Source organism: Bufo bufo, chromosome 6 (assembly GCF_905171765.1).
Source record: "Bufo bufo chromosome 6, aBufBuf1.1, whole genome shotgun sequence".
In the NCBI taxonomy this organism is placed as follows: Eukaryota; Metazoa; Chordata; class Amphibia; order Anura; family Bufonidae; genus Bufo; species Bufo bufo.
In genome coordinates this window covers 286121203-286146587 of record NC_053394.1, presented here as the reverse complement: position 1 = coordinate 286146587, position 25385 = coordinate 286121203, and the positions used below count along the sequence as shown (strand labels likewise).

Genomic DNA, 25385 nt, shown 5'->3' with positions numbered 1-25385 from the left:
CGATATTATCGGCCGATATTGAGGATTTTGAACGTTATCGGCATCTATTTTGCCGATATACCGATAACGTATGGGGAACACAGAACGCGCTGCTCTCAGCGCGTTCTGTGTTCCCTCCGCAGCACAGGGGAGAAGGAAGCCGTGTCTCCTCCCCCTGTGCTGCTGCCGCCAATGACAGAAGAGAAGACAAGAGGAGGGGAGGGGCTGTGGCCGCTGCGCCACCAATGAAGATAAGCCTTTCATTCATATACAGGAGGCGGGAGCTGGCTGCAGAATCACATAGCCGGCTCCCGACCTCTATGAGCGATAGCTGCGATCCGCGGTAGTTAACTCCTCAGGTGCCGCGGATCGCAGCTACCGCTCATAGAGGTCGGGAGCCGGCTATGTGATTCTGCAGCCAGCTCCCGCCTCCTGTATGTGAATGATTGAGAGACTTCTCTTCATTGGTGGCGCAGTGCACACCCCCCCCCCCCCCCAAGCACCCCAGTATTAATCATTGGTGGCGCAGTGTGCCCCCGCCCCAATCCCGGCCAATAGTAAAAACATTGGTGGCGCAGTGCGCCCCCCCCCCACCATTACTCATTGGTGGCAGTGGCCACAGGATCCCCTCTCCCCTGCTCCTCCGATCGGAGCCCCAGCTGTGTAATCCTGGGGCTCCGATCGGTTACCATGGCATCCAGGACGCTATTGAAGCCCTGGCTGCCATGGTAAGCTCCATGCTGCTGTGTGCACAAAGCACAGAGCAGCAGGGACAGTGTGAGATCCTATTCACCCTGATAGAGATCTATCAGGGGGAATAGGACAAGGGTTCTAGTCCCTAAGGAGGCTAAAAGTTAGTAAAAAAAAAAAACACAAAAATATTAAGTATAAATGAAAAAGACTTATAAAAAAAAATACACATTAACAATAAACAAAAAAATACACATTAACAATAAACATATTAATTTTCAGCAGATTTGTGTAGGAATTTTTTTTTTTCCTCAAAAATGAAAATTCCCATAATATCGATATAAATTATCGGCTATCGGCCTGAAAGTTCACAAATTATCGGCATCGGCCCTAAAAAATCAATATCGGTCGATCCCTAGTTTCTATTATGTAAGCCTCGCAAAGTGACTTCAGACCTGATCTGGTCCCTAAAAATTGGGTTTTTGAAAAATTTCAAGATTTGCTTCTAAACTTCTAAGCCTTGTAACATCCCCAAAAAATAAAATACCATTCCCAAAATTATCCAAACATGAAGTAGACATATGGGGAATATAAAGTAATAACTATTTTTGGAGGTATTACTATGTATTATAGTAGAGAAATTGAAACTTGGAAATTTGCAATTTTTTAAAAAAAATTGGTAAATTTTGTATTTTTTTTTATAAATAAAAATATATATTTTTTTACTTTTACCAGTGTCAGGAAGTACAATATGTGACGAAAAAACAATCTCAGAATGGCCTGGATAAGTCAAAGCGTTTTAAAGTTATCAGCACTTAAAGTGACACTGGTCAGATTTGCAAAAAATGGCCAAATCCTTAAGGTGAAATAGGGCTGAGTCCTTAAGGGATTAAGCTGAAAGCAGGTTCTCTGCTCACTGTTTAACACTTGTATGCACTCTTGGGTGCTAGAAATGACAATTATATTCTGTGTCTACGGGTGTAATCATATCATGTTTAGTCCTCCGCTAAACATAGGGAGTATACATTTGAATACCGAAAACACTTAATACTGTATACCTCATCAGATCCACTCACCTAAATGGACATGGAGTTCAGAGGATTACACTTTGGACTCAGTTTAACCTACTTTCAGTTAATTTCAGTCTTTTTTGCCAGACAGAATAACACGGTAGACCTCCATTTGTTTAATTATAATTAATAAATCTGTTTATCCCCAACGGAAAGCACAGGGCTACAATGTGATGTGAACACACCCTAACTATGAGGGGAAAGTAGCAAGCCATCTCATTTGATTTTGTTTTGTTACTAGGTTTTGCTCTTCTATTCTGAAATCTGCATGGCCATATAATATAAGTAGACTATCTGATCACACGGACCTACTTCCAGACCTTAAACAATCTGAGGATCTGATCAGTCTCCAACAGCGTTTATATGGCACAGAGCCTGAGGAGGGAGTATATGAGACGGATTATTTAAAACCAGATGAACATTGGCCATATCAGTGTCAGACCGAAATTCCGCGCAGTTATAATGTAAATGTCAAAATAAATCCACATGAGTACTATCATCTCAATGACTTCATTTCATCTGAAAAACCAAAAGCCTCCTTTCAGATGAAAGATGCATTTGTTTCACCATTAAATAAGTATAACTTTGAAGAAGATCTTGGTAGGTTTGATATGAGCAATCATGGTAAAACCATGCACAATAAAAGCACTGTTGACTTTCAGGATATTAAAAATTGCCTTAATTTATCATCTGAATCATCTGTCTTAGATGCAGATACATACAGTAACTTATTCCAAGCAAAACAGAATTGCCAAACATTTGACAATCTTATTTTGGACGAAACATTTACCGTCCCGAAGACAACACGCCTGGTATCAGATAGATCTTTCCTGAAAGATCCCACATATGTGCTGGACTATGATCACAAGCCAGATTTTGGAATGAAAACACTGCGTGGTAACAATATAGCTTTTACTGATCATTTTCAAAAGCTCACATCCATTCAGGAACATCAAAATTCAGACTTAAAGTCTTCCAGCATTATGCCCAGCAATAGCTCAGACAAGTTACCATGGACATACGGCCAAATGGAGAGAAACTCTCAAAACAATTATAACAAACAGGTGAAGTCAGGTATTCTTTTCTCAACTTCTCAGAAAAATCCTGCAACTGTCTCCAGCTTTTCAAATTCATGTTCTCCACTCATGCCTGCTGCCAATGCTCCAAAAATTCATAATGAAAATCGCACATATTCATCCTTAGATTATGGTTATAGTAGTGCTGACAAGACACTTGAAGGTTGTGACAGAATTTCAGAGGAACTTAGGTTCGAGTCTGTGGCTGAAAAAAGGCTGAAGACTTTAAATGGTATCTATGATAATGTGGCAAGCTTGTACAATGCCATTCCACAGCAGAAGCAGAACATGCAATTTAGTGTCCAGGATAAAAATCTTGAAAGCATGGTCCAAAACTACAAGGAGTTATTTAGCAGTGCTCATGGATATAGTAATATAAGAAATGTAAATGCTGATAATAAGTCCCTAAACAGCAGCAAACTAACTCATCCACAGAATATGTATTTACCCAATGGACTGATGATGGGTGACATGGGTAGCAACTTCAGTGTGCTCTCTCCCAGTAACTTCAGGTCACCCCTTTCTAATAACTTGGGTAATGGCATCCACCCAGTGATAGACAGCTATGATCCATATTCCTATGAAAATCAGAGCCAAGTATGGCCACAGATCAATGACCTCTTGCACGGTGATGCCTGCTTTCAAGGCTTGGCTGCTATGTTAAGCTCTCAGAGATCAGTTAAGCCTAGAAGTATACCTGCAAATGAACTCCACCTTCGTCTGGAGGAATCTTACGACCAGTGTAGAGCCCTCGAAAAGGAAAGGAAAAAGGTATGTGCAAGGACAGTGCCATATAGGTTCGAATATAAAGCAATCCGATTGAAATATTTGTACATTATGTACTTTTCAGTTACTTGCAAAGAGATATTTGTGGGCTATACAAACCCTTTTTTAGCTTTACATTTATATTTTTATATATACATAGAGATATATTTTCTTATGAGAAAAATGTATGGCATGTGGATTTACTGTAAATGTTTGACATGTGGGCATGACTGCTGGGACTTCTCCTTTCCAATTTGTGTTTTCTTTAATATAGACAACTGCTGACGGTGATCTACATATAATAGCACTTGGCCATTAGATTACAGTTGCTATGTATCTATGTAGAAGAACAAGTAGCATGTGGCATGTTTTTGTTATACATCTATTATCATGGGTGTCTATAGTCATCTGCTGATTTCAGTAATGCCTGTGGCTAATGTTGTAAATTGGTTTGTATTGTGAGCTGTGATGCGTTTTCCAGTGTAGTAATTATAGTGATGTATTTATCGGCTTCAGGCAGAATCTCTTCTTCTGAAACATTATCCTGGTAAGAAGGTTTCCAGCACGAACAATGCGTCTGTCCCAAGGCTGCCTGCCAACCCCTCAAGAGTTGACCGTTTGATAGTGGAACATTTACGCGAACAAGCCAGAGTAAGCAATGTATAAGGCCCTATCTCTGGGTGTGCCATAGAAGTGAATGGAGCACTGGTCACACATATGCACCACCACTCACTTCACACAGGGCACTCGGGGACCCTCATTTTTATTACGGCTAGGGGTAAGCAGTTAGACAAGCTCTATTTTACGTTAAATTTTCCCATTTATCTTACAAAAATAGAACCATAACTATTACTTGTCTACTTTCCACTTCAGTATGTTTGTAATAAGTCTACTTGTTTAATGTGTTTTAAGTCAAATCATTAACTTAGCTTATCAGATAGCATTAGTAGTTGCTGTGGTCAGATTGGAGTCCTTCTGCCTATAAAGTATCAGCCAATGGAAGAAAACAAATAATTTTGGAAGCACACGCGCAGGTATGTGTATGAAACCAATGTTGCTAAGGGGTTGGCTACTCTCTGGCCTCTGTTGACCAGTGTGTTTGTAAGATGTCTATGTGGCACTTACTAATTTAGCCTTTAATGATATTCTGCTCCATTTTCTATATTTCATAAGGCGTGACCCCTTGTTTGCCAAGTCTTTTGTGCTGTCCACACGGAGGTCCTGTCCATAAAATGGCTGCTGATGGGAGGGGGGGTAGGGGTTCATGTAATTTAATTGCCAACTGAGCATTACCAGTTGGGAGTGTGTCCCTGCACAGTCTGCCACTAGCAGCACTGAGTGGGCATTGTCAGACTGTGTAGAGAGAACCCCAAACTGGTAACCCAATTGGTAATTCATTTATAAACCTCTAGTAGGAATACTAGAGGAAAGTCATAGCATAAATTCATAAAAATACGTGCTCCACAAGGGTCTTTTAATGTGGAATACAATTATTTACAAAAAACATGTCAGTAGTGGTGACAGGTCCACTTTAACCTCTTAACAACCCATGATGTATATATCTGTCATGAGTAGGTACCATTTCCTGCGCCATAAAAGATACATCCATCATGATCTTCTCATGGGCACTGCTCAGTGCACCACAAGATTGCGGCGGAAGCTCTGCTAGCTGCGATCACGCAGTCTAATAGTGACCACAGTGTCGCAAACGAGCGGTTGTGAACCCATTGACCGAAGGATGAGGCAGAGGCGAAGTCAAACAAACAATAGGTCAGGGCAGGCTGCACAGGTCAGGCAATCCGGGTCGGCAACAAGAGAGTCAAGGCAAGCAGGCAGGGATCAAACAGGTAGCGGAGTCCAGAAACACAAGCACGGATCAGGAACACAAACAGAAATCAGCAATCTTTGTAGGACACAAGGACCTTGACACTGAGGCATCTAGGAAGGGGGCTGAGACACTTTTATATATGTGCAGGAGGGCTAGGATTGGTCAGCGAGGCACATGATCTAACCCTTAAAGCACCGGAAGTGATGCGCGCCACCCTTAAGGAAGTGCTGCAGTGAACAAGCAGCAAGCATGCTGTGGACAGGGCTGAAAGGAAACGAGCGGATTCCAGAACAAACAGCATCCACAAAGACAGAGCTCAGGACTGCAGGGGTGAATGGGGAAGCACTAGCAGCAGATCACCGCTGAACACGGCGCCCGGGATTGCGGCGGTAAGCAGGGGAACAGCGGCGCACAGTAGCCACTGTTACACACAGCATCTACAAGTGCATCTCAATAAATTAGAATATCATCGAAAACTTTATTTATTTTGTTAATTTAATTCAAAAAGTGAAACTCATTCTATAGATTCATTACACACAGAGTGATCAATTTCAAGCATTTATTTATTTTAGTGTTTAAGTGCATTGGAGATATTCAGGAGATACTCGGGAGGTAATCTGGAGGTGGATACAATCTAAAAAAGTAAGATTTGTTTGTTTAAAATCTTTCCTCTCTTTAAAATGGCAGACCTGGTTCTGTGCAGGAATTGTTGTGCTTTTATTTCAGGTTTCACTCTACGCAGGTTTGGACACTGTCTGATCTGTAGACAGCTCTCCATAATGCAGCAGGAAATTGCATTTTTGAAATCTGAGATTTGTAAATTAACTGTTAAACAAACCTAAGCTGGGAATGTTGCAATGCCACTGCCACAGAGGCCCCCTAGAAATGAAAGATGGGTTACTGCTGGTTCTGGTAGACTGAGAGTTGTGGATAGAAGACAAGTCCCACAGTCTGTGGCTCTCCATAATTCATTTGCAGCACTTTCAGAGCGCAAGAGAAACATGGAGGATGGCTCAGGCACAGTGGGTGAGGAACAATCATCTCCCTTGCCTAAAGTATGCAAGACTGCAGCCAAAGACAAAAAGGAGAAGGTGAGGACTGATAGTAAGCAGCTGTTGGTGGGCAATTCTATCATAAGTGGTGTGAAGTTTGAGGAAAATGGTTTTGTGAGATGTCTCCCTGGTGCTACCGCTAGCAGGGATAGACGATATATCCTTAATATTGTTAGGCAAGCAAAGCAGGAAAGGGAGGTGTATGTTATTGTCCATCTTGGGACAAATGATCTGGCTTGCAATGTGGTTTCATAGGTGAAGGAAGCTTTTTACACACTTGGAAATGCTATATGGGAGGTTGCTTCAACTGTTTCATTCTCTGCATTTTTTTGTTCATAACCTTCAGCATGACAGGAAGATGCGCATTAAGGAATTCAATGTATGGCTTGGTGAATGGTGTCTGAACCAAGGGTTTGGCTTTGTGTCTCATGTTAGCTCTTGGAATGGAAAAGAACTGTTCAAGAAAGATGGTTTGCATCTTTCTCTCAAGAGAACGAATGTCCTCAGTGAACAGTTCCAAGTATTTGCTAAGGAGCATTTAAACTAGGAAAGGGGGGCAAAAGGGTGATAATCCAGCAGTCCGACTGCCCCCCGGAACAATGCCAGAAGATGCCAGTAGCACAGAGGTTAAAAAATAACAAGCTCAGAGTCTTGTCTACAAATGATCACAGTTTAGGGAATAAGATCAATGAACTTGAGTCTATAATGGCATCTGAGAATATAGATTTAGTGGCTGTTACTGAGACATGGTTCCATGGGAGTAATGACTGGGATATAACAATACCAGGGTTCTCTCTATATAGGAAAGACAGAAAAGGCAAGAAAGGGAAAGGGGTGGCCCTGTATGTGAAAGATAGCGTAAAATCTAATTTAATACAAGTTAGCGAGACCAATTTATAGTCAGTTTGGGTTACCTTGCAGCTTGATAATCATAAGGTAACTCGTGTAGGTGTGATATATAGACCACCTAGCCAAGTCAAAGAATTGGATGATCTACTAGTTGAGGAAATAGCTAAAATGACATTGAAAGGGGAAGTTATCATTATGGGAGACTTTAATCTTCCTGATGTAAACTGGAAAACCAAAATAGCTAGTTCTGCCAGGAGTGCAGATATTCTAAATTCCCTACTGGGATTATCTCTACAGCAAGTAGTTAACCACCTCAGCCCCCCTAGCTTAAACACCCTTAATGACCAGGCCACTTTTTACACTCCTGACCTACACTACTTTAACCGTTTATTGCTCGGTCATGCAACTTGCCACCCAAATGAATTTTACCTCCTTTTCTTCTCACTAATAGAGCTTTCATTTGGTGGTATTTCATTGCTGCTGACATTTTTACTTTTTTTGTTATTAATCGAAATTTAACGATTTTTTTGCAAAAAAAATGACATTTTTCACTTTCAGTTGAAAAATTTTGCAAAAAAAAAACGACATCCATATATAAATTTTATTCTACATTTATTGTTCTACAGGTCTTTGATAAAAAAAAAAAATGTTTGGGTAAAAAAAAATGGTTTGGGTAAAAGTTATAGCGTTTACAAACTATGGTACAAAAATGTGAATTTCCGCTTTTTTAAGCAGCTCTGACTTTCTGAGCACCTGTCATGTTTCCTGAGGTTCTACAATGGCCAGACAGTACAAACACCCCACAAATGACCCCATTTCGGAAAGTAGACACCCTAAGGTATTCGCTGATGGGCATAGTGAGTTCAACTTTTTATTTTTTGTCACAAGTTAGCGGAAAATGATGGGTTGGTTTTTTTTCTTACAAAGTCTCATATTCCACTAACTTGTGACAAAAAATAAAAACTTCCATGAACTCACTATGCCCATCATGAAATACCTTGGGGTGTCTTCTTTCCAAAATGGGGTCACTTGTGGGGTAGTTATACTGCCCTGGCATTTTAGGGGCCCAAATGCGTGCGAAGTAGTTTGAAATCAAAATCTGTAAAAAATGGCCGGTAAAATCCGAAAGGTGCTCTTTGGAATGTGGGCCCCTTTGCCCAACTAGGCTGCAAAAAAGTGTCACACATGTGGTATCGCCGTACTCAGGAGAAGTTGGGCAATGTGTTTTGGGGTGTCATTTTACATATACCCATGCTGGGTGAGAGAAATATCTTGGCAAAAGACAACTTTTCCCATTTTTTTTTTTTATACAAAGTTGGCATTTGACCAAGATATTTATCTCACCCAGCATGGGTATATGTAAAATGACACCCCAAAACACATTGCCCAACTTCTCCTGAGTACGGTGATACTAGATGTGTGACACTTTTATTGCAGCCTAGGTGGGCAAAGGGGCCCACATTCCAAAGAGCACCTTTCGGATTTCACCGGCCATTTTTTACAGATTTTGATTTCAAACCACTTCTCACGCATTCGGGCCCCTAAAATGCCAGGGCAGTATAACTACCCCACAAGTGACCCCATTTTGGAAAGAAGACACCCCAAGGTATTTCGTGATGGGCATAGTGAGTTCATGGAAGTTTTTATTTTTTGTCACAAGTTAGTGGAATATGAGACTTTGTAAGAAAAAAAAAAATCATCATTTTCCGCTAACTTGTGACAAAAAATAAAAAATTCTAGGAACTCGCCATGCCCCTCACGGAATACCTTGGGGTGTCTTTTTTCCAAAATGGGGTCACTTGTGGGGTAGTTATACTGCCCTGGCATTCTAGGGGCCCTAATATGTGGTAAGTAGGTAAATGACCTGTGAAATCCTAAAGGTGCTCTTTGGAATGTGGGCCCCTTTGCCCACCTAGGCTGCAAAAAAGTGTCACACGTGGTATCGCCGTATTTAGGAGAAATTGGGCAATGTGTTTTGGGGTGTCTTTTTACATATACTCATGCTGGGTGAGAGAAATATCTCGGCAAAGACAACTTTTCCCATTTTTTTATACAAAGTTGACATTTGACCAAGATATTATCTCACCCAGCATGGGTATATGTAAAATGACACCCCACTTTTTTGCAGCCTAGATGTGCAAAGGGGCCCACATTCCTTTTATGAGGGCATTTTTAGACATTTGGATCCCAGACTTCTCACGCTTTAGGGCCCCTAAAATGCCAGGGCAGTATAAATACCCCACATGTGACCCCATTTTGGAAAGAAGACACCCCAAGGTATTCAATGAGGGGCATGGTGAGTTCATAGAATTTTTTTTTTTTTTTTGGCACAAGTTAGCTGAAATTGATTTTTTTTTTTTTTTTTTCACAAAGTCTCCCTTTCCGCTAACTTGGGACAAAAATTTAAATCTTTCATGGACTCAATATGCCCCTCACAGAATACCTTGGGGTGTCGTCTTTCCAAAATGGGGTCACATGTGGGGTATTTATACTGCCCTGGCATTCTAGGGGCCCTAAAGCGTGAGAAGTCTGGAATATAAATGTCTAAAAAAATTTACGCATTTGGATTCCGTGAGGGGTATGGTGAGTTCATGTGAGATTTTATTTTTTGACACAAGTTAGTGGAATATGAGAAAAAAAGTGGAATAAGAAAAAAAAAAAAAATAACTTGGGCCAAAAAAATGTCTGAATGGACCCTGACACGGGGGTGATCAATGACACGGGGGTGATCAATGACAGGGGGGTGATCATGGAGTCTATATGGGGTGATCACCCCCCCTGTCATTGATCACCCCCCTGTAAGGCTCCATTCAGATGTCCGTATGTGTTTTGCGGATCCGATCCGTAAAAATCATACGGACGTCTGAATGGAGCCTTACAGGGGGGTGATCAATGACAGGGGGGTGATCAGGGAGTCTATATGGGGTGATCAGGGGTTAATAAGTGACAGGGGGGGGTGTAGTGTAGTGGTGTTTGGTGCTACATATTACTGAGCTGCCTGTGTCCTCTGGTGGTCGATCCAAGCAAAGGGGACCACCAGAGGACCAGGTAGCAGGTATATTAGACGCTTTTATCAAAACAGCGTCTAATATACCTGTTAGGGGTTAAAAAAATCGCATCTCCAGCCTGCCAGCGAAAGATCACCGCTGGCAGGCTGGAGATCCACTCGCTTACCTTCCGATCCTGTGTGCGCGCGTTTACAGGAAATCTCGTGTCTCGCGAGAGGACGCGTATATGCGTCCAGGAGGAATGAATCAACCACCTCCAGGACGCGTCGCTGCGTTCGGCGGTCCGGAGGTGGTTAAGGAGCCAACCCAGAAGGAGGCAATTTTAGATTTAGTATTCACAAATGGGAATTTGGTATCTGATATTACTGTAGGGGAAAGCTTGGAATCTAGTGATCACCAGTCCGTGTGGTTTACTATAAGTACAGTGACTGAGTCACAGCACACAAAAACAAAAGTTTTAGATTTTAGAAAAACCGACTTTTCTAAAATTAGATTAGTGGTATACGAGTCCCTATCAGATTGGAACAGTTTCAATGGAGTCCAGGAGAAATGGGACTACTTAAAAGTGGCAACAGATAATTGCATTAGGCTTGTCAGTAAAAGCAAAAAAAAGGAAGAGACCACTGTGGTACTCAGCAGAAGTGTATTATAAAAAAAAAAAAATAATGAGGATGACAGGCAAATTTATAAGATTAGGCAGCGAGAGGCCAAACAAGTTATAAGAGCTTCTAAAGCACAGGCAGAAGAGAAATTAGCTCGGTCAGTGAAAAAAGGCGATAAGACATTCTTCAGATACATGAATGAAAAAAGGAAACTAAAACGAGGAATTAACAAATTAAAAACAAAAGAAGGAAGGTATTTGGAAGAAGATAAAGAACTAGCTGACTGCCTCAATGAATACTTCTGTTCAGTTTTTAAATAGGAAAATTAAGGAAAAGGACCTCAGGAAGGAAGACTAATAAATCTTTTGATGCATGTGTCTGTACAGAGGAAGAGGTTCTAAGTCTTCCTCTGTCTAAAATTAATACAAATAAGTCGCAGGGGCCTGATGGGATACACCCAAAGCTATTAAAAGAGCTTAGCGGTGAACTAGCAAAACCATTAACAGATTTATTTAACCAATCACTGGTAACAGGAGTCGTCCCAGAAGATTGGAAATTAGCAAATATTGTGCCCATTCACAAGAAAGGTAGTAGGGAGGAATCGGGCAACTATAGGCCAGTAAGCCTGACATCAATAGTTGGGAAATTGATGGAAACCATACTTAAGGAGAGGATTGTGGAACATCTAAAATTCCATGGATTGAAAGATGAGAAACGGCATGGGTTTACTTCAGGGAGATCAAGTCAAACTAATCTTATTGATTTTTTTTGATTGGGTGACTAAAAGAATAGATGGCGGAGGTGCAGTAGACATGGCTTATCTAGACTTTAGTAAGGCTTTTGATACTGTCCCACATAGAAGGCTAATGAATAAATTAGAGTCTTTGGGCTGGGACTCCCATATTGTTGAATGGATTAGGCAGTGGCTGAGGGACAGACAACAGAGGGTTGTAGTCAATGGAGTATATTCGGACCATGGTCTTGTTACCAGTGGGGTACCTCAGTGATCGGTTCTGGGACCCATATTGTTTAATATCGTTATCAGCGAAATTGCAGAAGGCCTCGATGGTAAGGTGTGTATTTTTGCTGATGACACAAAGATTTGTCACAAGAAAATTAGCACAAAAATCTTCGCGTAATAAACATAAATAAACTTTATTAACAGTGTAAAATTACATACATGATCGTAAAAGAGGCAGCACAAAGGAGAGGAATAGGACCCAAGGAGGGGCTGGGAGGTCAGCACACCAGAAATCAGGGAAAATTCTAATTGTACTCAAATGCTGGTCACCAAGAAACCTCAGAACAATAAGCCCCAAACAAAAAAAGATGGAGGCTTATTGTGAGGATGAACAAACTTGGTGATGGAAAAGAAGCCAGATCACTGGCGAAACGGCGTTGGGTTTAGGAGGTGGCTGAGAGATCGACACACCACTCAGGGTATGCTTAACCTTTTTTCTTTTCCATCACCAAGTTTGCTCATCCTCACATTTGCCTCCATCTTTTTTTGTTTGGGGCTTATTGTTCTGAGGTTTCTTGGTAAAGCCAGCATTTGAGTACAATTATAATTTTCCCCGATTTATGGTGTGCAGACCTCCCAGCCCCTCCTTGGGTCCTATTCCTCTCCTTTGTGCTCCACCTTTGTGCTGCCTCTTTTACCATCATGTATGTAATTTTACACTGTTAATAAAGTTTATTTATTTTTATTACGCAAAGATTTTTGTACTAATTTTTTTGTGACAGTTTAGGCTCCTTGTGGGTCGGCAATTTTTTGCGACTTTTTCTGTCCGGTAAATAATTTGGTAGCCCCCCCCCCCCCCTCCCCCCTGACACAAAGATTTGTAACAGGGTTGATGTTCCTGGAGTGATACAACAAATGGAAAAGGATTTAGGAAAACTAGAGGAATGGTCAAAAATCTGGCAACTAAAATTTAATGTTGATAAGTGCAAGATAAGGCACCTGGGGCGTAGAAACCCAAGAGCAGAATATAAAATCAGTGATACAGTCCTTACCTCAGTATCTAAGGAAAGGGATTCAGGGGGTCATTATTTCAGAAGACTTAAAGATAGGCAGACAATGTCATAGAGCAGCAGGAAATGCTAGCAGAATGCTTGGGTGTATAGGGAGAGGCATTACCAGTAGAAAGAGGGAGGTGCTCATGCTGCTCTACAGAGCACTAGTGAGACCTCATTTGGAGTATTGTGCTTAGTACTGGAGACCATATCTCAGAAGGATATTGATACTTTGGAGAGAGTACAGAGAAGAGCTACTAAACTAGTACATGGATTGCAGGATAAAACTTACCAGGAAAGATTAAAGGGCCTTAACATGTATAGCTTGGAAGAAAGACGAGACAGAGGGGATATAATAGAAACTTTTAAATACATAAAGGGAATCAACAAGGTAAAAGAGGAGAGAATATTTAAAAGAAGAAAAACTGCTACAAGAGGACATAGTTTTAAATTAGAGGGGCAAAGGTTTAAAAGTAATATCAGGAAGTATTACTTTACTGAGAGAGTAGTGGATGCATGGAATAGCCTTCCTGCAGAAGTGATAGCTGCAAATACAGTGAAGGAGTTTAAGCATGCCTGGGATAGGCAGAAGGCCATCCTTCATATAAGATGGGGCCAGGGGCTAGTCATAGTATTCAGTATATTGGGCAGACTAGATGGGCCAAATGGTTCTTATCTGCTGACACTTTCTATGTTTCTATGTAAGTTGTAGCCCATTTCCTGGATATTTCTGTGTGTGGTGGCTCTTGACTCACTGGCCTTTTCTTGACAATCCTTTCAAGGCTGCGAATATCCCTGTTGTGGGGCACCTTTTTCGACCACACTTTTTCCTTCCACTCAACTTTCCAGTTATATGCTTTAGGGATCGACCGATTATCGGTTTGGCCGATATTGAGGATTTTGAACGTTATCGGCATCTATTTTGCCGATATACCGATAACATATAGGGAACACAGAACGCTCTGTGTTCCCTCCGCAGCACAGGGGAGAAGGAAGCAGTGTCTCCCTCCCCTTGTGCTGCTGCTGCCGTTGCCGCCAATGAGAGGAGAGAACATAAGAGGAGGGGAGGGGCTGTGGCCACCGCTCCACCAATGAAGAGAAGTCTCTCATTCATTCATATACAGGAGGCGGGAGCTGGCTGCAGAATCACATAGCCGGCTCCCGACCTCTATGAGCGATAGCTGCGATCCGCGGTAGTTAACTCCTCAGGTGCCGCGGATCGCAGCTACCGCTCATAGAGGCCGGGAGCCGGCTATGTGATTCTGCAGCCAGCTCCCGCCTCCTGTATATGAATGAGAGACTTATCTTCATTGGTGGCGCAGTGCACCCCCCCCAATCCCCGCAGTATTAATCATTGGTGGCGCAGTGCGCCCCCCACCCCCATCCCAATCCCGGCCAATAGTAAAAACATTGGTGGCGCAGTGCGCCCCCCCCCCCCCCCCCTATTACTCATTGGTGGCAGTGGCCACAGGATCCCCTCCTCCTCCGATCGGAGCCCCAGCAGTGTAAGCCTGGGGCTCCGATCGGTTACCATGGCAGCCAGGACGCTATTGAAGCCCTGGCTGCCATGTTCAGCTCCATGCTGCTGTGTGCACAAAGCACAGAGCAGCAGGGACAGTGTGAGCTCCTATTCACCCTGATAGAGATCTATCAGGGGGAATAGGACAAGGGTTCTAGTCCCTAAGGGGGCTAAAAGTTAGTAAAAAAAAATGAAAAGATTTATAAAAAAAAATACACATTAATAATAAACCAAAAAAATACACATTAACAATAAACATATTAATTTTCAGCAGATTTGTGTAGGATTTTTTTTTTTTTCTCAAAAATGAAAATTCCCAGAATATCGGTATAAATTATCGGCTATCGGCCTGAAAGTTCACAAATTATCTGTATCGGTATCGGCCCTAAAAAAATCAATATCGGTCGATCCCTAATATGCTTGGATACAGCACCCTGTGAATAGCCAGCTTCTTTAGCAATGACCTTTTCTGGCTTAACCTCCTTGTGGAGGGAGTCAGTAACTGTCTTCTGATTGTGTAGTCTACTGAACCAGACTGAGGGACCATTTATGTACACCTTTGGGGGGGATTTTTTTTATTTTATTATTGCAATTTGAGCTAAAAATAATTTTTTCAATTGGTCTTTATTAAAAATATGGAGTCCTTTTTTGTGTACATAGCTGAGATTCAGTAGTATCAGGCTGTGGATTTTCTGTCTTTTTCGCCATCTGGGGAGCTAGGGCTCCTTATCTCTGCTCTCTGACATTATAAACACTCATTATAGCTCAGTCCTTATTTAAGCCAAATTCTTATCAATAAGATAAGTGTTTATGACCTCTTAGTAGTTTAGGGCTCTTTCACACCTGCGTTATTGTCTTCCGGCATAGAGTTCCGTCGTCGGGGCTCTATGCCGGAAGAATCCTGATCAGGATTATCCTAATGCATTCTGAATGGAGAGTAATCCGTTCAGGATGCATCAGGATGTCTTCAGTTCCGGTACGGAACGTTTGTTGGCCGGAGAAAATACCGCAGCATGCTGCGCTTTTTGCTCCGGCCAAAAATCCGGAACACTTGCCGCAAGGCCGGATCCGGAATTAATGCCCATTGGAAGGCATTGATCCGGATCCGGCCTTAAGCTAAACGTCGTTTCGGCGCATTGCCGGAGCCGACATTTAGCTTTTTCAGAGTGGTTACCATGGCTGCCGGGACGCTAAAGTCCTGACAGCCATGGTAAGTGTAGTGGGGAGCGGGGGAGCAGTGTACTTACCGTCCGTGCGGCTCCCCGGGCGCTCCAGAGTGACGTCAGGGCGCCCCAAGCGCATGGATCACGTGATCCATGTGATCACGTCATCCATGCGCATGGGGCGCTCTGACGTCATTCTGGAGCGCCCCGGGAGCCGCACGGACTGTAAGTATACCGCTCCCCTGCTCCCCGCTCCTACTATGGCAACCAGGACTTTAATAGCGTCCTGGGTGCCATAGTAACACTGAAAGCATTTGGAAGACGGTTCCGTCTTCAAATGCTTTCAGTACACTTGCGTTTTTCCGGATCCGGAGTGTAATTCCGGCAAGTGGAGTACACGCCGGATCCGGACAACGCAAGTGTGAAAGAGGCCTTAGAGATGAGGGTTATTAGCAGGGCTGTGGAATTGGAGGCAATTTTGGGTACCTGGAGTCGGAGTCAGCAAAAAAATGAACCGACTCCTAGATTTAAATTGGAATAAAAAAAAAAGAGCAAGTTTAAATGTCCCAATTCACAAAAAGTTATAATTAATTACCGTATTTTTCGCCCTATAAGACGCACCTGCCCATAAGACGCACCTAGGTTTTTGAGGAGGAAAATAAGAAAAAAAAAAATTTTGAACCAAAAGGTGTGCTTTTGGTGGGTTTTGAACTAATGGTGGTCTGTGGATGACACTATTATGGGAGATCTGTGGATGACACTATTATGGGGGATCTGTGGATGACACTATTATGGGGGATCTGTGGATGACACTATTATGGGGATCTGTGGGTGACACGATTATAGGGGATCTGTGGATGGCACTGTTATGGGGCATCTGTGGATGGCACTGTTATGGGGCATCTGTGGGTGGCACTGTTATGGGGGCATCTGTGGGTGGCACTGTTATGGGGGCATCTGTGGGTGGCACTGTTATGGGGGCATCTGTGGGTGGCACTGTTATGGGGGCATCTGTGGGTGGCACTGTTATGGGGGCATCTGTGGGTGGCACTGTTATGGGGGCATCTGTGGGTGGCACTGTTATGGGGGCATCTGTGGGGGGCATCTGTGGGTGGCACTGTTATGGGGGCATCTGTGGGTGGCACTGTTATGGGGGATCATTGTGGGGGCATCTGTGGATGGCACTGTTATGGGGGCATCTGTGGGTGGCACTGTTATGGGTGCATCTGGGTGGCACTGTTATGGGGGCATCTGTGGGTGGCACTGTTATGGGGGCATCTGTGGGTGGCACTGTTATGGGGGATCATTGTGGGGGCATCTGTGGATGGCACATATCTTATCTTATGTGTCATCCACATATCCCCCCCCATAACAGTGCCCCTGTGTAGTGAATGGGGGCTGGCATCTGTTTCTGTAATGGCAGCGGGCCCGGTGCCTGCTTCATTCATAAAGTGGGCGGAGCAGGCGCGCAACGTAGTGAGCTACGCTTCGAGCATGCACCCACCCGGCCTCCTGACTGCCAAGAAGTTAGTAGTAAGTAGTACAGCGCTAGATTTAAGATGATTGGAATACTTTAACAATACCCACAAGTTAGATATGATTACCGTATACTACAGTGAGCGGGGCCCGGTGTAGTAGAATACAGTGACTACAACGGGCCCCGATGCCATTACAGAAACAGATGCCGGCCCCCAGCCCCTCCTCCCTCTCAGCCTATTCACAGGACGGTCGCAGCATTTGCCCCCATAAGACGCACTGCTATTTTTCCCCCACTTTTGCAAAAAATACGGTACTTCTCTACTGTAAGAATAAAGGCCAATGCATGCAGTGCGTCACGTTACCGCAAAACGAACACTTTAAGTGACCATGAAGAAGCATGATTTTCATATGCTTCACTATATGGCACGCAACGCACAGTTAAGGAGCGGCAATACTTATACTTTCCATTGTGTTGTGTTCCGCTGTTACAGGGAACGCAACGCCCATGGTTAACCTAACCTCTCATTGATAACTGATTAAGTAAATATGTTTTCTCGTACTTTTTTCCATTGGGGGACACAGACCATGGGTATAGCTTAGAGGTATTAGTAGGAGGGACACTATGCAAATACAAAAGAGCTCCTCCTCCTCGGGCTATACACCCCCCCCCCCCCCCCCCCCCCCCCCGACTTCACCAGGAGAAGCTCAGTCTTTGCTTAGTGTCTGGTGAAGGAGGATGACACTTGTTGATTCGTCTCCTTTTTGTTATTTTCTTCTAGATGGGGACGCAGGTCGGCATGGCGCCTTCCTGGTCCCCCATGGAGTGCCCGCCGCCGTCTTTTGGACGTTGCCTGGCTGCCTCCATTATCCCCCAAGAAGGCAAGTGGATCCGGGCTCAACCTGTTAGCTCCGGCATCCCACCAGCTCCTGGGTCTCCTGCTGCTGCCCTCCATCCAGAGCACTGATCTCAGGTGAGACAGATGTCTGAAGAGGTGAGCCCTGCTGGTACTGGACAGAGGGAGAAGACTGCAGGAGCAGATAAGTATGCTTCCCCTCTTACCTCCCCTCCATGCCCCCCCCCTCCTCTCCCTCCCTATGGGATTTGGCGGTGGCTGGCTGATCACTTTCTGATGACGGAATGGATGGTCTGACTGAGGTGGGGTGATGGATGTGTCAGGGCATTGGAGACACTATACCGGATTAGAGAAGGCCCTTACTCCTGCTGGGATCCCTCTCTCTGTTATCCTCAGGTACCTGTCAGCTCCCGACCAGCAAGGGCCCTCAGTTTATTCTAAAGGGCCGCCGGCACTGCTACGTCGGTTCCTGCAGCTCCGGCCCTGTTGTTGGGGAGGAGTCTTCCCTCGGCAGCTTCCAACCAGCGGCGGGCCCTTTGTTTATTCTAAGGGCCGCCGGCGCTGCCGTCATCCACCGGAGGCCGGGAAAACATTTATTACCCCCGCCATGCCGTTTCGGCGCCGGACGTCATTTTTTCTTTTGGAGCGGTCGCGCTCTTTTTCACACCTCTATGACGCGTCCGGGGGGCGGAGCTTCGCTCTGGTGTTTTCTTCTCATGCTTCCTGTGAAGCTCTGAGCTACGCTCTGCCTCCGGTGGATGTCAGTGTTATTGACCTCATGATGTCCATTTGGACCTGGATGTCTGCCTCCTGGTGGAGGCCTGAAGTACTGCAGTGTGTGTGGCGGCAGGAGGCTGACCTGTGTGGACAGCGTCCCCTGTCTGTGATGGGGAAGGTGCTGACTGGTGGAGGCCTGAGGCTGACCTGAGGGATGCCCGACTTAAACAGCTCCCCCTGTCTGTGATGGGGATGGTGCTGAGCTGACAAACAGCGCCCCTGTCTGGTGCAGTTGCAGCAATGTAAACTTCTGACATTTTCAGGTCTTTTATTCTGGTATTTGTGCCCCCTGCCCTGGACAGGATCATCCTTCCCTCGCCCAGCCCCCCCCTCCCCTCTGCGGACCCTGCGGTTCCCGCTTGGACATCTGCCATGTCCTGCGCGGCCGCTGATTTGGCCTTAGTCGCCAAGGCAGCCATGTCCTTTAATCCTGTGGCGCCACTGACTACTAAGAGGCAGCATCCCGCCTCGGATGACTCCGTCTCCCCCGCTCGGCTACAGGCGCGTTCGGACGACTCTCCCCCTCCTAGGGAGCGCAAGTCTGAAGGGGAATTATCCGGCTCGAACGAGCCATGTCCTGTTTGGAACAATGGCAGTTTCAAATCCTGTGGCGCCAACCACTCCATCTCAGTCCGGGCTTGAGATCTCTGTGGTTTCCACGAAGGACGCCCGGCTACTAAGAGGCAGCATGAGCGGCAGCTTCCTTCCACGGATTACTCAGTCCCCCCCCCCGCCTCGCCTAGGGGCGCGTTCGGACGCGTTCAGCGCCACCAACAAGATCTGGCGGAACAAGATGCGTCTACTGACACACTGGATATGGTTCTCCAGATGTCTCGGGCTTCTAAGCTTCTAGGGACATTGCTTCCCTCTTTGCCTGCGTGTTAGCCATCTCGGTCATTCAGCGCAGAGAGGTCTGGTTATGGGTGAGGGACGCCGACACCTCCTCCAAACGTTTCCCTCGCTATTCTCCCCTTTTGGGGTTCCAGACCTTCTGGGGCTCAGCTGGACGGGTTCTTCTCTGCCGCCACTGGGGGCAAGGACACTCATTTTCTCCAACCAAGGTCCAAGAGCACTTTTCGGACCAGGTCATCTGGCTTCGGTACCAGTCCTTTCGCGCAAGAGGCCCTCCTTCAAACCCAGCCTTCCTGGCGCTAGAGGGCCCAGTCTGCCCGCCCTGCTGCTCCTAAGCAGTCCTCCGCATGAAGGGGTCTTCTTGATGGCAGTTTATTCTCTTCTGGACCTGGGGGTTATTACCCCAGTTGCCCAAGAGGAACAGGGCACAGGTTCTGGTCTAACCTGTTTGTGGTCCCAAAGATGGAAGGGTCGGTGCGTCCGATCCTGGATCTAAAACTGTTCAACAGGACGCCTATCTGCATGCATGTCCCGGTCACAGAATCTCACCAGTGATTCCTGTGCTTCGCCGGGGGTGCTCGACTCTATCAGTTCTTCGCCCTTCCTGTCGTGTTAGCAACCGCCCTTCGGGTATTTACAAGATCCTAGAGCCGTTTATGGCTCTTCTTCATACCAGGAGCTTTCCTTTGCTGCCCTACCTGGACGTCATTCTCCAAGCACGCACGGGTCAAGGGGTTCGGTCGACGGCGGAATTCCGCCTACTGATCAGCCTTCTGGTGCCGAGGGCGATTTTACACTCCCTCTCCTTGCGGGTCGCCAGGTGAGGATTCAGTCGGACGATGCCACGGCTGTGGCTTACATCATCAATCAAGGCGGGACCCGCAGCCGGATGGTGAAGCAGGAGGTGGCGAGAATTCTGCTGTGGGTAGAGTCGCACGTTCAGATATTGTCGGCAGTGTTCATTCCAGGAATAGACAATTGGACGGTGGACTTTTTAAGCCGCATCTAGGTGGATCCAGGCGAGTGGTCTCTGCATTTTGGGATGTCTTCTAAATCGTCCGCCACGGATGGGGCCGTCCGGACGTGGACTGGATGGCGTCCGGGCTCCACAGCAAGCTCCCGGTGTTCCTGACTCGCGTACAAGATCCGAAGGAGTCTACGCAAGGTCGCACCAGAAGGGATTCCAACCGCTCTCATCGTCCTAGATTGGCCTCGCTGCGCATGGTTCTCGAACGTGGTTCGGATGCTGGCGGACGCCCCATGGCCTCTTCCCGACAGAGAGGACCTACTGTCTCAGGGCCCGCTCTTCCACCGGAATTTGCGGTCTCTTCGTTTAATGGCGTGGCTGTTGAAACCGCCATCCTGAAAAAAAAAAAAAGGGGGTTCTCGGATTCACTTATTAGAACCATGATCAGTGCGAGGAAGCCGGCTTCCTCCCGGATTTACTATCGTACCTGGAAGGCCTTCCTGACTTTTTGTGAGAACTCGGGGTTCCCTCCCCTTCGTTTTTCCATCCCGATGGTGCTGTCGTTTCTTCAGTCCAGGCTTGAGATGGGACTGTCACTGAGTAACCTGAAAGGTCAGGTCTCGGCGCTGGCCGTCTTTTTACAGAGGTCCTTTGCTCTTATGCAGACTTTTCTTCAGGGGGTGGCACATTCGGTTTCCCCATATGTTCCCCTTTTGCCTCCTTGGGCTCTCAATTTGGTTCTGCGCGCCCTGCAGACGGCCCCCTTCGAACCTCTAAGAAAGGTCTCCTGACTTTCCTCACCTGGAAAGTGGTCTTCCTTGTGGCCATAACTTCCATCAGACGGGTGTCGGTCGGAGCTGGCCACTCTTTCCTGCCAGGAGCCTTTTCTGTTTTTTTCACCTGGATAAGGTTATGCTTTGTCCGGTTCCCTCTTTTTTGCCCAAGGTGGCCTCTCCTTCCACCTTAACGAAGATCCTGTCCTGCCCTCCTTTTACCCTTCTTCGGCAATCCCCATGGAATGCGCTCTGCATTCCCTGGCCGTCGTCCGGGCCTTGAAAGTGTATCTCACGGCTACCGCTTCTATCAGCCGTTCAGATTCCCTCTTGGTATTTCCCAAGGCACCTCGTAGGGGTCTGGCGGCCTCTGAGGTCTTTTTTTTGGCGCGATGGATCCGCTCGGCTATTCCCGTGGCTGCTCGTGCTCGTGGCAGGGTTCTCACGGCTCGGATACCGCTCACTCTACTAGGGCGGTGGGGGCTTCCTGGGCGAGGCGCAATCGTGCCTCTGCGTCTCAGCTATGTAAGGCGGTCACCTGGTCGTCCTTGCATACCTTTTACGAAGTTTTATCAGTTGAATTCCCTGGCTTCGGCTGATGCTGTCTTTGGCCGCAGGGTTTTACAGGCTGTGGTTCCTGTTTTGTCCGTTGGACGTTCCTCCTGGCGGGGCTGATATTTTTCCCACCCCATGGACTGCTTTAGGATGTCCCATGGTCTGTGTCCCCCAATGGAAAAAAGTACGAGAAAAGAGGATTTTTTGTGAAACTCACCTGTAAAATCTTTTTCTCGACTTTTCCATTGGGGAACACAGCTCCCACCCACTCTGCCTGTTGCAGGAAGGGTTTTCAGTTCAGTTTATGTTTGTGGTCGGACCTCATAGACTTTGGTCCGATGGCTTCCATTAATTTTTCTGGTCTCCTTCTACTGCTTTTGCAACGCCTGAGCTTCTCCTGGTGGAATCGGGGGGTATAGCCCAAGGAGGAGGAGCTCTTTTGTATTTGCATAGTGTCCCTCCTACTAATACCTCTAAGCTATACCCATGGTCTGTGTCCCCCAATGGAAAAGTCGAGAAAAAGATTTTACAGGTGAGTTTCACAAAAATTCTCCTTTTTTGCAGGACTAGAGACACTTGTATAAGTGAAGGGAATGGATAGTCAATAGCTCAAGACTGAAGCTGTAAACCATTTGAAAAACTGCTGTCATTCAGCTAAGGCTATAAAAACTTGTAAACTCAGATTGTTAGCTTAAACTTTAAAGAAGACCTTTCACCAGAATAAAGTATGTAAATGGACTATACAGACGTGTAGAGCGGTGCCTAGGGATCCCCCTGCACTTACTATTATCCCCGGCCGCCGCTCCGTTCTCCGGTTATAGCCTCCGGTATAGTCATAGTTAGGCTCCACCCAGGGGAACCTGCCGGCGTCTTTCTCCTATACTGTAGCGCTGACCAATCGCAGCGCTCCGCTCATAGCCCTGGTTATTAGATGACTGGCACAAAGTGAAAGCAGGATTTACACAGCTAAAAACTTTTAACCCTTTGTGACAAGAATGGCTCAGTATTTTTAATATAGGCCAATTGAAAAAAAAGATTTTTAGCCAAAAATGAGTAAAATGCAATCAAACAAAAATTGCCTTCAAAAGTGTACATAGCCTTTAATCGCCTCCGGACCGCCTAACGCAGGATTGCGTTCCGCAGGCGGTCGACTCATTCCTCCTTGGCGCGTCATCTCGCGAGACGCAAGATTTCCTGTGAACGCGCACACACAGGAGCGTGCGTTCACAGGAACGGCAGGTAAACGAGCTGATCTACAGCCTGCCAGTGGCGATCATTCGCTGGCAGGCTGTAGATGCGATTTTTTTTTTTTTTTTTTTTTATTTTTGATTTTTTTTACTCCTGAATGGTATATTAGATGCTGTTTTGTTAACAGCGTCTAATATACCTGGTTCCTCTGGTGGTCCCTTTTGCTTGGATCGACCACCAGAGGACACAGGCAGCTCTGTAAAGTAGCACCAAACACCACTACACCCCCCCCCCCCCCCTGTCACTTATTAACCTCTGATCACCCCATACTAGACTCCCTGATCACCCCCCTGTCATTGATCACCCTTCTGTGAGGCTCCATTCAGATGTCCGTATGTGTTTTGCGGATCCGAATGGAGCCTTACAGGGGGGTGATCACCCCATATAGACTCCCTGATCACCCCCCTGTCATTGATCACCCCCCTGTAAGGCTCCATTCAGACGTCCGTATGTGTTTCGCGGATCCGCAAAACACGGACACTGGCAATGTGCTTTCGGCATTTTGCGGATCCGCACATTGCCAGAACTATATAGAAAATGCCTTTTCTTGTCCGCAATTGCGGACAAGAATAGAACATGTTCTATAGGCTCTACAAAAAACGCACTGTTCGCCCGATCAGGCCTGATCTTGTGCGCACACTTGCGTTCAGTCCGCCCCACCGCAGTGACAGAATTTTTTTTTATGATCATTGCAAAAACACTCTAAAATCGCTGCGGCGCTATAAAAAGATCACTTTTGAGGGGCATGGCGAGTTCATAGAAGATTTATTTATTTTTTGTCACAAGTTAGCGGAAATTGATTCATTTATTTTTTGTTTTTTCTTACAAAGTCTCATATTCCACTAACTTGTGACAAAATATAAAATATCACGTGAACTCACCATACCCCTCACGGAATCCAAATGCGTAAAAAATTTTTGACATTTATATTCCAGACTTCTCACGCTTTAGGGCCCCTAAAATACCAGGGCAGTATAAATACCCCACATGTGACCCCATTTTGGAAAGAAGACACCCCAAGGTATTTTGTGAGGGGCATGGCGAGTTCATGTAAAATTTTATTTTTTGTCACAAGTTAGTGGAATATGAGACTTTGTAAGAGAAATTTTTTTAAAAAATTCCGCTAACTTGTGCCGAAAAAAAATATTCTAGGAACTCGCCATGCCCCTCACGGAATACCTTGGGGTGTCTTCTTTCCAAAATGGGGTCACTTGTGGGGTATTTATACTGCCCTGGCACTTTAGGGGACCTAAAGCGTGAGAAGTAGTTTGGAATCCAAATACGTAAAAAATGCCCTGTGAAATCGTAAAGATTCTCATTGGAATTTGGGCCCCATTGTGCACCTAGGCTGCAAAAAAGTGTCACACATGTGGTATCGCCGTACTCAGGAGAATGAGGACAATGCCCAGTGTGAGAAATATCTCTGTAAATGACAACTTTTTAAATACAATGTATACAAAGTTGTCAATTTACAGAGATATTCCTCTCACCCAGCATGGGTATATGTAAAAATACACCCCAAAACACATTGCCCTACTTCTTCTGAGTACGGTGATACCACATGTGACATTTTTTGCAGCCTAGGTGCCCAAAGGGGCCCAAATTCTAAAGAGCACCTTTAGGATTTCACAGGGCATTTTTTAGGCATTTGGATTCAATTTTGTTATCAATTTCAATTAATAACAAAAAATTTAAAAATGTTAGCATCAATGAAATACCACCAAATGAAAGCTCTATTAGTGAGAAGAAAAGGAGGTAAAATTCATTTGGGTGGTAAGTTGTATGACCGAGCAATAAATAGTGAAAGTAGTGTAGTGCAGAATTGTAAAAAGTGGTCTGGTCATTAAGGGGGTTTAAGCTATGGGGGCTGAGGTGGTTAAAGGCTTAATGAATCTTTGTAGGTGTTTTGTGATGTGATTTATCTGATTAGAGTGTGACGCCATGAGTCTACAATATTTAACTTTTTCTCAATATTCAAATTTTCTGAGATACTGACTTTTGGTTTTTCATCAGCTATAAACCATAATCAGCAACACTAAAAGAAATAAATGCTTTTAATCTATCACTCTGTGTGTAATGAATCTATAGAATATGAGTTTCACTTTTTGAATTGAATTACTGAAATAAATGAACTTTTCGATGCTATTCTAATTTATTGAGATGCACTTGTAAGTGGTTTATAGAGGGAGAGGGGGCTCATTCTGTCTGGCCATCCACACCCTGCAAAGAGGTTGCAGGATACCAATGCGTTACTATGGTAGCAGGG

The 25385-nt window shown here is 45.2% G+C and overlaps 1 protein-coding gene across 1 annotated transcript in view; it reads left to right on the top strand.

Annotated features, from left to right (window-relative positions):
• The window catches only part of MEIOC (meiosis specific with coiled-coil domain), an 85538-nt gene that overhangs the window by 31241 nt on the left and 28912 nt on the right, over nt 1-25385 (top strand). The window contains exons 4-5 of the mRNA XM_040438433.1: nt 1981-3586; nt 4097-4231. Of these exons, the coding sequence (XP_040294367.1) occupies nt 1981-3586; nt 4097-4231 (1741 nt within the window). The remainder of the gene's footprint in view (nt 1-1980; nt 3587-4096; nt 4232-25385) is intronic.